The 12,892-nt window shown below is 37.7% G+C and overlaps 1 protein-coding gene across 4 annotated transcripts in view; it reads right to left on the reverse strand.

Annotated features, from left to right (window-relative positions):
* Positions 1 to 12,892, reverse strand: part of IMPG1 (interphotoreceptor matrix proteoglycan 1) — a 61,522-nt gene that overhangs the window by 5,144 nt on the left and 43,486 nt on the right. For 2 of the 4 annotated variants that reach the window (XM_062608221.1, XM_062608224.1), the window contains 6 exons: positions 6,782 to 7,323; positions 5,781 to 6,000; positions 2,866 to 3,076; positions 779 to 952; positions 495 to 676; positions 80 to 163 (listed from right to left, as the gene is read on the reverse strand). In XM_062608221.1, the coding sequence (XP_062464205.1) occupies positions 132 to 163; positions 495 to 676; positions 779 to 952; positions 2,866 to 3,076; positions 5,781 to 6,000; positions 6,782 to 7,323 (1,361 nt within the window). In that variant the 3' untranslated portion in view covers positions 80 to 131. The remainder of the gene's footprint in view (positions 1 to 79; positions 164 to 494; positions 677 to 778; positions 953 to 2,865; positions 3,077 to 5,780; positions 6,001 to 6,781; positions 7,324 to 12,892) is intronic. The other 2 variants (XM_062608222.1, XM_062608223.1) reach the window with 2 other exon arrangements.

The raw sequence follows: 12,892 nt of genomic DNA on the forward strand, positions 1-12,892 counted from the left end.
AGTATAATGAGGCTTCCTGGTAACATTGATAAACAGGAAGCTGAACAGATTTTGAAAGCTCTTGAAAATGGTCACAAACCTTGGTTTTATCTGGCTGATGCTGGAAATGAAGAATTTCAGAGACTAACTTGTCAGTCTTGGCTTTGTAACCTCATCTGGTGACCTACAGCAGTTTAAAACAAAACAAAACAAAACAAACAGAAACACGAGATTAATTATTTCACTAAATCTCAAACAGCACTCCAATAAGCTGGGCCACCAAAGCCATGCAAGAGAGCTGTAAGGAAAGCAGTTCTACAGTCCTGTTACAAAACCTATGCAGCAGTAAAAGTGGAAAGCAAGTAAATTAATAAGTATTTTTAGTCCTGAAATTACCAAGCAAGAGATTAGAATTGGATTTGAGTCAGTTGTAGAGTTAATACATGAAAATGGACCTGTTATTTGAGGTGGGGCTGTTTGCTGCGGGGTGAAAAAAGCACTTTCATGCATTTTACCTCCAGGCTGTATTGTGTTTTCGAGTTCGTGTAATGCTTCATGATCAATAATCTCTGAGGAACTGAGACAAGCACTTACACTGCAAGCCGTGTGACAAAAGGTAGTTATGGGTTCATTGTGCTCAAAAGCAGGATTAATCCTTATAGCATTTTCTGAACTGCAGCTGTTGAGAGTAGGACTTCTACAATGCAGAACAGTTTTGTTTAGGCAAGAGTTTAAATTGCAAAAGAAAAAAAAAAATGAATATTTTGAAATGTGAAGAAAAAGATTGTGAGCATCTTACTGCAAATTAGAGTTTCGTTTGCTTTTTCTTCTTAACTTAATAATTAAAATGATGACAAGAAAAACGAGGCTTAGTAAGCCAAGGAGAGGTTTAAAAATGAAGGGTTGTGTGGGTTCTGGAGCAAATTTTGCACAGCGCTGTCCTTGGTAAAGCTCATGTCTACGTACAGGGCATCTAAAATAGGGAGAGGAAGAGAAAAATGTGCAGAACTTGAAGGCATAACATACAGAGTACCTCAAATGAAAACAAAGGAAAATCTGCAATTAAATATAATCACAGTATTCCCAATATGATTATGTTTCTGTATCAAATAATGTGTTAACAAAGGAAAGATAATATTCTTAGATCCATGAGAGTGAGTGCTAAATAAAAAGACACTGATACACTCTTTGGCAGCCTACAATTTTTAAGGAAATTCTGCATTTGAAACATCTCTGACAAATGTCTATCCCCACAGGTGAAGTTGAAATAACATTTGCAGTTTAGAACTGTAGAAGTTAAGTGTGTTTTGGGGGAATGTCTAAACACATTTTTGAGGCTTATATTCTGTTTATTGGTGATCTTAATCTGAAATAAGAGTTCTACTACAAATAAGTCCCTTTAAAGTAAAGGAGAAGATACCCGTATTTTACATGAGAGCACAGGGCTTCCAGTTAGTGGAAAAACTACTGTGGTTCTGAATAAATTCAAAAGAAGTACAAGTGCTTGACTAAAGCAAATAATAGGCTGTAATTTTCTCTTTGCAGACTGTACAAATTTGCACAAGCTGTCAGTCTGTGACTGGTGGGAAGTTGTAACTTGCTCTAATTCACAAAATGTTTTATTTATTATATTTAATATATTATATATATATATTTAATACTTTTATCCTTCTAAATGAGGGTTTGGTTATTACTGTACATCAAGTCAGGGTTTTTCTGAAAGGGAAGGGTATTACTTTCCTTAGTGTATGGGTCTTGGAGGAGTAGGCTTTATAGACCTTGCTACTTCAGTAAAGTTTTGCATAGGACCTTGTTAGCTCAAAGGCTGATTCTAATACCAAATACTGCAGCTGCATTAATGTGACTCTGCAAGTCAGGAATTTAGCAATAACTGTGGTGAGTTCAGTGTAATCTATTATAGTTTCTGTGATGCCCACTGCATAAAATGAATTGTGGCAGTTATGTTGCTGCAGTGAAAATATATGAATAATTTGCTCAGTAGTTTTGATGTTAACCCCAAGCACACTTACTTAAACATGTATCATTAACCTGGTAGTGCCAATATTAGGAGAGAATAAACAAGTGCAAGAATTTTAACTTCTCTCTTGCTTATACATGTGTCATACAGTACTTGTCTACCACTGTGTAGTCGAGTTAAACAGTTTCACAGCTTGCTCTGGGGAGTCCTATCTTTACAATGAGATGAAACCTGATGCTTTGAAAAGAGAATTAATATTTTCAAGTACTGTGGTAGCTCTCAATATTGGCTTAACATCATTTCATGTAAAAATCATTATGGAACGTGTAATCCTAGGGTATATTTGCAGTTAGGAGGAGCTGCTAATCTTCAAGTCTTTCCCAGAAAGCCCTGAAAGCTGCCTCAGCCTTCACATGCTTTATTGGATGGTCTGAAATCAGAACAGGGTTTATAGGTGTGCTTGTAAGAATATTGATTTCCTTTTTAATATGTCTTAGAAAAATGTAGTTTCTTGAAATACTGCTGTGTAATCAATAGCAATGTGAATGTGTTATTTCATTTTTCCAAGACGTATTTCAAAATCAGAAAAGAATGCACGGCTTCGTATGTGTCATCTCTGCCAGTGTTGCTGAATTCCTAATGAATTTCTAAAACATCTCTAAAAAAAACCTAGATTGTGATGTGCTGTGCATACTAATAGGAATAAAAGGATTTGTCCAGAGCTGGGCTATTTATACTGAAGAAGGGAAGTGCAATGTAGCTCAAAGTGTCTGAATGTTGAGATCTTGGCTTATTACCCTTGGCTTATTTTGATTTGCTGTTGAAAAGTGTATATTCAGCCCTACTTGTTCATGCAACAGATATACCAGGTCTGTTAACAGAATTCAAGTTAAGTACTATTTATTTACCTGCAGACAGCTCCTCTTCCCGGAACTAACTCACATTTCCCCCCGTTGATGCAAAGTTGCGGTTCTAGCTCACACAGGCTCCGGCAGGGTAATCCGTCTTGACTTGCGTAACCAGGTTTACAGAGGCAGTCGGCCTCTTTGGTCCACTCATTCATTATGCATTCGGAAAACTTGTCACATGCCATGAATTTGCACGGGTCTGCCTGATCAGCTGTAACGGGTGGATGAATCGTTAATGCATTACCCCAAAGAAACTTGGCAGGCTTTGAGGCAGCTAGAGAAGACTATTCATTCACGTTTACTGGCCTCCTACTTGTGCATGGTAATCGAATGTAGCCTAGCATAAAAGGACACACACTGTTCTTTCTGTAGGTGACACAGCGGGCATCCAAGCTTATGTTTACTTACAATTTGTTTACTCCATCAATATTAAGCTGTGATTTTATTTTCATCTCACTGACAAGAATTTTCACATTAAGATATTTTTATTATTAGTTTACTGTAAGTGCTAGTTTTATGCTCATGGATACTATGCTACAGCTTTGCCTATGTGTTAGAAATACTTTCAGCTCTTATGATCTTAAACACATAATTTAGGACATGACAAGGGAAAGGAACTTGATTATTTAATATTGCACAATACTGTGAGGACTGCAACCTAGAAACACTGTCTAGAGAAAGTGCATGCTGTAAAAGTATGTACATGTGAACTCTAACAAATGGGCATCAAAGTAACACAATAACTTACAAAATAAATTTATTCCCTTGTTTATATTAGGGGGGAAGAAAAATTTCAAGTATTTTGTTTTGGTTTTGTACTGGATTTTGGATATTACATAATTTAGTTTCTAATGAAACAGAAAAGGGGATATTAACTCTTACAGATGCTTTTCTTACCCCACACAGAATTACACTTCAACCAAAACCAGAACTCTTACAAAGGAAAAATGGTTAATAAAAGAGTTTGTATGATTAAGGACTTAATTAAAACAGTGACAGCTGTATTAATTGCAGGTTTCTTGTAAGTCTCTCCCCAGTGTCAATGGTCAGTTTACCTTTATAGTATTGGAAATAAAGGTTGATACTGCTAATACGGAGACATGGGCTCTGTCAAAGCATTACCCAGGGTTGCATGCTACAGTCCTGCAGTTTTCAGAAGCTGAAAGGTCTCAGTTCATTTCCATTTGACAAGTAGACCTTGGTGTGATTATTGCACTGGGTTACAGGGTCATTTTTTCATGCTAATGTTTTGTTTTCCTTAACAAAGCATTGGGCTACTTACCTGGCATACCTTGTCATCTCTTCTGTGTTTTCACTTTGTTTAGATTACAAAAATAGTGCATGCAGGTATTTTTAAAAGCCCGCTATATTATTCTTTATGGCATTACTTATGACCAGTGCTGTCAGCCCTTTGCAGATGCAGAGTCTTGATACATGTTTTGAACTGTCAGTTCCCATCAGTGTTTCCATTTAGTATAACGTTATTACCACTAGATGGCTCTTACTTTCACAAGAACTAGTAATTTGCTTAAATTACCTTAATTTACTCAGCAGGTTGGGGTTGGTTTGTTTGTTTGTTCTTTGGTTTATTTCTTTGTTTTCTAAAGTAAAAGGCAGTAGGTCTTTGAAACACCTGTATGGGAATATACTGGCTTTCTAAACCTAATTTATTCTATTTTGATATTTTACTACTGCTCGTAAACCTTGAAATAACAGTACTCCCAGCAAACTCAGTGTGAGATCATATTCTGGATTTAATGTTGAAATATCGTTTCAGTAAAGCAGTTGATGTGGATGAAGGTGACAGAATTTTTTTTCTGTGTTTGCATTTTAGAAGCTTTCTAATTCTAACATTTATTTATTGAATATTCACTACCAAAGCAGAGAACACGTGGAACCCCGAAGTTCACTCTTTCTAGTGAACTCATTTAATACTTTATTCAGCAAAACATCCATTTATCATGGGCATATTAGAAAGTTTGAATACTGTGCCTTGTTAACTTTCTTTACCACACACTACCTATGCTCTTTGTGGCCACAAGGAGATAGGTAAAATGAAAATAATTAGAAACTGCCCACATGAACTGTAAATGGATTTTTGCTCTGGAGTAGTCAGAGATCTGTACATAAAAAGACAGATTAACCAAAACTGCTAGAGGCATCCGCATGCTAAGGTATTGGTATAGTTCTTCTCTATGCCCATAAAATTAAATTCAGCCCTTGAAATTATTACCAGACTCTGAAAATAGATCCAGACTTCAAATTTATAAAACAATATAGTTTGTGAAACTCTAAGTTTCTGACATTACAAGTGTCCAGATGTGTTTCAGGCTTCCTAGTGTCTAAGAAAGACTACAGACTTATTTGAAAGGTACTAAACCAGGAATTACAACTCTATGGAGTGCTACAAATAATAGTCATGCTCTGGACAGTGACCATTTGTACAATCCAGTTACTCCTAGAAATTATCTCCTTCTGTCTTGTAGTCTTCAAAAGCAGATTTAATGACTCTCTAAAGTATGGTTTGCTTACAACATTGCAAAAATCATCAGAAATTATGTTTAAATACTCAAGTGCAACATTTCCATAAGTCACTTCTGTAAGCTGCACATGACTGTTCTTCATACCTGCCTTTGCCCAGCTCTTATTCTAGAGAATTTTTAGTTCACTATGTTTGGCTCTGAAAAGCAGTTGATGTATATGGACAGACCAACACCTCCACCTAGGCATTTCATTATAGTATGAAAATATGCCTGTAGATAATTTGTTTTTTTTTTCTTATTACTCCTGATCACTGGGATGCTGTTGTTAATACTGTTATTTCCAAAACAGTGATGCTTCTGAAGCTGTAACAATCTGAAAAAGATTATCTGCTTGGTTTCGATTTTGCACATACATTATTACCACAGTCTTACCTGGCTCAATATCCAGGGAATAGCTGTCAATCTCCAAATTGAGGCGCTGGGCTGCAGCATCACAGAAATCTTCCAAAACGCAATGTACTGCTTCTGTGATATTGTATGGCACTGTCCTGGCAAATTTCATTTTGCTATTCACAATCACACTTCCATTCCTGAAGTTAAGTATTTCCAGTTGCTTAAAACCTGTCAGGTTGGACTGAAGGTATGGAAGTAGCTGCAAAACAGAAAATCGCCTTTTATTTTAACTTCATGTTAATGTCTACCCACTAGTTATTTATCTTATAGTAACTTTTCATTATTGAGTGAACACATCATGCGTTTATTTGTCTGAATTTAATGCAATTGTTAAACTGTACCACCAAATCCACTTTTCTTTTAGCACTGTCTTCTGACTTTTGTGTCTTTTTCAATAATATATTGGGGTGGATGGACAGCAATTTTCCCTGTAATAAAATGCATAGCATCTAGGGAGTTTATTCATCTGGAAGAGAAAAAAATCACCTCACTCAAAAGCCAACTTTAATTATTTTCAAACATTCAATCCAGGCAGGTTAGTGTATAACATAGTAGGTGCATTACTGAGCTGACCTGCTGCCCTATTGTACCCATAGAGAAAATCCAGGTCTAATCCCATTCCCCCTGCTAAGCTATGATATGTTTTAAAAGGCCTGTTTTTAAACGCAGCATGTAGACACAACCCTTAGATGTAATCAGCAAGGCTATACTGTTAATGTGAAGCTAAGGAAAAGACAAATAAATTACATGCCACCCATATATCTGGAGTCTCTTGAACAAGTAGAAAATTTCATGACTGACTTCATGAACTTTCTTCATACCCTGAGGTCATCCTAGGCTTATGGAGCCTTTCAAAATACAGCTTTATCAGGCTGAACTGTAGCAGGGTCTGGTATTATCAAAGTACTCTGCTCTTCAGTATATTTCTTTAAACTGTGCCTGACTATTGCAATATGTTGTTCAAGTTGATTTTCACCCACCAATTGCATGAACTGTTGTTCGAGCGCTTTGTATTCTGTCGAGCTCCTATCGAAGAGGTCATCAGAAAAGTGCATGTTGGTTACCCTCAGGCTGAAGAAAACCACTAGCTCTTTGCCTTTGGCTGCGGTTGTCATGGAGCTGGTAGTTACATATTTCAGCGTAGGAGCTGGGGTGGCTTCTGCAGGCTCAGTTGTCAGCACTGGGATATAACCGCTGCCATGCTCCACTTCATCCAGTGTGGCTGTGCTCATCACACCAATGTGATCTAACTCTGCAGCAATATCCTGCACTCCTGTCCCGGGCACTGTGGAGTCCGGTACCTCAAGGGACTGTTCGATGATCTCTGAGAGGCTGTAGGATGGGCTGGTTGCTGAAGGCAGCAGTGCTGTTTGATCTGATGGTAGCACAGCTGTAATAACGTCTTCAGGCTGCGTGGTAGAGGGATCACTTGAACCAATAAGGAAAGGCAAAGTTTCGTAAGTGCTGGCTGGCACTAAAATGTCATCACCTGATGATTCTGGTTCATCCATGATCTTAACTGCTGCAGAAAAATGGGGAAAAGAAATACCTACTTGAAAAGCAAGCATAACAAACATCAAGCATGGAAACAACATGTTTATTGTATTCTACTGAAGCATTTTAAAAAAACAAGTATTAACACTACCTAAACATGAAAATGGTATTTCCATCACCAAGGAAAGATTACTGGAATAAAACAACTCATCCACATGAGGTGGATTGAGTAATGAGATTTCTGTGGGTGCTCTGTTTAAATAATAATAATCACACTTGGTAAGTATTTCCTGAACCTCTCCAAAGCACATTCTTGTTTTGAAGGTACCTACTCACACTGTCAGTTTATATTGTCTGAAAGAGTAGATCGTATCTTTGAGCTGTCTGCTCAGATCACTTGTATGCTGGAGTCATTTTGTTCCCTTCTGCAAGAGGTTGAAGCTATTACTTGCCAGCAGTCATAAACAGTAATCTCTGTTATGAAAAACAGTGCAGTCTCTTCAGATGCAAACTGAAGAGAGCAGAACTGTGTCAATTTAACAGCACACACAAACTCTTTCCTTTCTCCCTGAAGGTACAATACCTTGGTCTAATGTGGATTATTTTCTATATAGCCCCATTCTGCTAAGCTGACCACACTTCTTGAAACATCAAGGAATCCTTCTAAGGCTTGGTATGTGGTTTTACTAGAATTAAATGCTTGAAAAGAATTTTCTCCCATCTAGTTTCCACTTTGCATAAGCCTATGTTAAGAGATGTTATATATATTTTTATCCTCTTTATTGTTTGTTTCATTATGTGTGTTATAGTGTGTGTATATATATATGGTGATTCAGTGACAGAAGTATAAAGAAATAAAACACATGCTAATAAAATAAGTTAATATGAAAACAATAAACAGTATAATATAAATATAAATATAAAATAAATCTTTATAAATAATAGTATCAATAGTAATATATTAAGTAAAACACATAATAGACTGACCAGTGGTTATACTATTAGAGTAGATTGTGAGAGAGCTAGATTTACTTTTTGGTTCTACTTCGAATTCCTGCTCAGGAGTCTTAAGGATACACCTTCAGGTGGTATTGAACTCTCTTCTAGAACGTATCTAAGAATGAGATGCATCCTCTAAGCCAATATTTTTGTTCCCTTTTTCCCTTTTTAGTCAATAGTGAGATATTTATCTCACTTGAAGAAAACCATCCAAATATTCTGCATCTTTTGAAGTGCCTGTATATTTGTGTTGACTTCAGAACATACACAGCAAATTTATGTGTGATGCCTGCTTTTCTGCTTACATAGTCTGTTATGTAAATCAATCTCTTCAGCTCCCTTGTGGCACTACTGTAAGGTGATTTCTCTGATGTTCTCTGATGTATAACAAGGACTATTGAAGTTTTTTGAAAATGGGAAACACTTTCCATTGTGTGGTAGTTCGAAACTCTGAGCAGGGCAGCATGGTTCAGGCCCTGGAGAAAGCTCAGAGCATTTTACTCTGGAATACCACTGACAAGGTGTTACTGGAGAGTTGCTCCTCCTACTCTTAGTTCTAAGGTTTTCTCTTCCTTACAAGTGTTTTGCCCCAGCTAATGGAAGAACTAGACTTTTTTTGTCTGTTCTGTGGGGAAGTGAACTTCTAGAAACAATATTCTGAAGCAGAACTCCTCAGGTAAAGCAGGCTGGAAGTTACTACAGCTGCTTCTATTTATGCAGTCACACATCAGTAACTAGTGCAAATGTTATTCTGTTATGTTGTTCTTTCAGATGAGTTTATTTGTATATTAATACCTGTTTTTGATAGGTATTGAGTAATAGATGCCAAGCTGCTGAGGAGTATAAGGTAAATTCTTGCTAGAGCAAATTTTAATCTTAGCAGCAGTGCATGTTCTCATAGCTACACATAAAAAAGCATTCTAGAAACACGATATGCACTACTCTGACAGGGGTAATCAGGGAAAGGACAACTTCCACTTCACTGCTTTCTGGATGCATAAAATATTGCAACTGCCTTGCAAGATGTTGCCTCTCTTTTGAAGACCAGGTTATTAGCTCCTGTTTCATGTTCTTGCAGGATTCCCCTGTTATCTTGCAGCTCAAAGTAGGGTAGTCATCAAAGAGAGTTCCCAAACTGTCCTGGGCAGCTGCTGCTGATGGACAAACATTTTGTTATGATTTGGCTCATCAGAACAAATCAGTAGGCACTGAGTGCAGCCAAGACTCTCCAGAGACCAGGTTTTAGGGGAGACACCTGCAAAGCAATGGAATCCCACAGGGGGTACCTATTTTGCCTTTAACACTAGCTGGCTGATGGCAAGTTATTGAAGATCACTCGTCTCTGTCAATATTGAGTACCTCTTTCCCATATGGGACAAGGCAAATTTTTATAGTCAGTTGCTTGCATGAAAACGTCTTCCCCCAGGAGACTCACTTTAACTGGCAGAATATTTGGAAACCAGAATGATTTAGCTGATAAAAATTCCCACTTGATAAGAGACTATATTTCACCTATTTTGAGTTTGATATGTAGGGCTGAGCTCTAATTCATATTTATCAGCAGTGAACTTCTTACCTTCCACATTATGAGCCCCTCCCATCCCCTTACCACATCCCCAGTGGCTGTTCATGACACAAAATGTGTTAAATTTTGTATGCTTATGTACAAAATAAAGAGCCTAGAGCACTGGTGATTCTGGAGAAGATGCTGAAGTACACTGCTAATATGAAGCATCTGTGGGATGAGATGCAGAAAAAGACCAAGTGGTGCATTCTCCCCTACTGCAGGGCCAGACTGTGCTGATCTGGAACAGGATCACAATGTGTGTATGGCAAATTCCCATTTAAAGTAGCACAGTTGTGCGTTCTCCTTTTATTTGTTGCAATACGTAATTTGCAGTGCTGACAGTGTAATACAAGGCCTACAGTCCTAGTCCCTCCAGCCCTAGAAAGCACCCAGAAAAGAATAGCAAATTGCTGTGTTGTTGTTCATGCTGCATAAAACACCAAATGCTGCACCAGAGCTTGATGCCCTAATGCTTCTTCAAGAACTTGAGGTGCTTTTCTCTTGTCATGTCCTCGTGTTTCTTGTGTAATCAAGGATATGGACAGATTAGAGAAGAAAAGCCTAGCGATGTTCTCTGTTTACAAAGCTCTTGCTGTTACTTGTTATGCTGATGATAGGGAGTGAGAGTCACTTGTTAGTTAAGGGAACTCAGGACAGATTTCTTAGCATTAGTGCTTGAGGTATTAATGCAGGACGATCTACTGATGGGATGAGCCTGCAGCTCTAGAGCAACCTTCTCTCAGCATGACAGCATACACATGGTCATGACTGATAGTATTTGTCAGGCATATTGTATTTTAGAAAAAGGTAACTACAGGAGAAAAAAGTACTGGAATGGCTTTGAAATTGCAGCAAGTTTAAAGCAGAATAAACATATATATTACGCATTTGGCAAATAGCTGTGTATATGTGTGTGTGTGTGTGTATATCTATACATATAGAGAGATAGTCTATGCATAGATTATAAAGGTCTTCTGGCATCCTCTTATTATAAGCAAAGTAACTTAAAACACCTTGGGAGTATACCAAGATGATCTCAGTGCATGTATCACTTGTGTTCACATGCTGCCATTTCTTATCAGTCACTGTTTCTCCAGCTGAGATATATAAGACAGTGACCGACCACAGAGGTGGTGTTAGACTCTTGCAATGTGAAAGTAAATGGGCTCCCCTAAAAGGCTTCTGAGTGCTTAGTGAAGCACAGCACCAGCCTTGAGCGCAGGGGTTATTGTCCCCTTCTGTTGGTTACACGTTTTCTAATGTGTATCGTGTTACTGTTGCAAGACTTGCAACTTACTGAATTCAAATATACCTCAAAAGTAACCATGTTACATTAAGGTTAAACAATAGAATGGAATTAAAAACGGCTGTCAGCAATGAAAAACTCAATTTGAACTCTTAGCCACCACTGACCCTCCGAAAGAGATGTTCACTGAACTCTCCAGATGTCTTTTTCATATTACATGGACAATATTGTACTGAAGAGAGTTTAATATCTGAAGTTAAACTGCTGTTGGCAAAGACGTATAAACACTGAATTAAGAGGCAATTTCCTGGGTGCATTGCTATATTAAATCTTTCTAAAAAGAGTGCTGCATGCAGGCATTTATTCCCAGATGAGGGAGTAAAATACATAGGTTTGACTTACCAGAAAGAATCATCTGCTATTTCAACAGCTTTATTTCATTTCAGGTATCTAATTAGTTGGTCCTCTTACATTTTTTTAAAGTGAGGAAACCTTTTATAATTGACCATGAATAAGGAGTTATTGTTGGGGAAAGGTCAAATTGTCATGAAACATTTTTCTAATGGGTTTGTGTTAATAAGCAGACCCAGAAGATTATGTATTGAGAGGTCCTGGTATTTCATTTCACTCATGAGCCTAATAAGCATTGACATTTCCTATTGGCAATAGAAAATTTTCCAGTCCACTGACAAATATTGTTCTGTATATGAAGGTTACAGTAGTGCAATGTGCATATGTATATTTGAATATATGCTGGCTGAAGGAAATAACTAACAAGGGAAAAAGTGTGCAATGAAGAGACTGGTCCATAATGCAGGGTGAGAATCTCCTTATGGGCAGCTATGCTGATATAAATACCAGATGGACTGGTACATCAAGCAGCTGTATTCAAATCTACATATTTTGTTGGTGCCTGAAATGCCACAAATCCCTGAATGCGGGACTGTTGTGTACAAATAAATAGATGAAGTGCTGAATTTGTGTTTGAGGTCTTTCATTTTTAACTAGGACACAATGAAGATTAAGAGAATTAAGAATCTCATAAAGCCAGCATGTCACAACAAATGTCTTGCAGCACATCGTTATTAACTCTGTCTTTTTAACTGTAAAACCAAGGCAGAAGAGCCAGACTGATCTACGGCTGTCATTCTGTCTGTCAATATGAGCTCCCCATAAGCCAGGTTCAGTGTCCAGTGAAACCAACAGACCCCTTTCTCCACTGACTCCAGTGAATCTCACTGCACTGGGAGTGAATTCCATCTCTTCTCCATCTCCAGTCCTAAAATTTCTTATATTTTTCAACCTTTCTTCCTTAGCATCCTTGCTGACACTTTTTGAGGAGCCTGCTTTTTCGCAGGACAGCCTGATAGCTGCAGCTCTAGCTGTACTTCTGTGTAGTGCTCTGTGTAACTTAAATAAGAACACCTCAGTTTATTCTGAAAACTTTCTTATCTTGCAGCTGTGCTTCACCATCATGTTCTCACCACCAAAGGTGCAATGAATGTCATTCTGACATGCTGTCACAAGAGGATAAAATACTACTTAGTAATAATAATCTTCTCTCATTATTCTCAGAACATTTCAGTTCTACCTGACACTGTGAAAACTAAGAGGATAACATAAAATTTGCAAAATGAATACCTGAAAAGATAAAATACTGTGAATTCAGGGTGTTGAGCAACTACAGCTTGCTATTCTCTTAGGATCTTCCAAGGGTGCTTTAGCTGGGCTTTGCACACTGGCATCAAGGATCACCTTCTGTTTGGTGAAACTGGGTAGCCTCTT

This window comes from Pezoporus occidentalis, unplaced genomic scaffold, assembly GCF_034315485.1.
Source record: "Pezoporus occidentalis ecotype Australia unplaced genomic scaffold, CSIRO_AGI_Poc_V1 ctg13, whole genome shotgun sequence".
Taxonomy (NCBI): domain Eukaryota; kingdom Metazoa; phylum Chordata; class Aves; order Psittaciformes; family Psittacidae; genus Pezoporus; species Pezoporus occidentalis.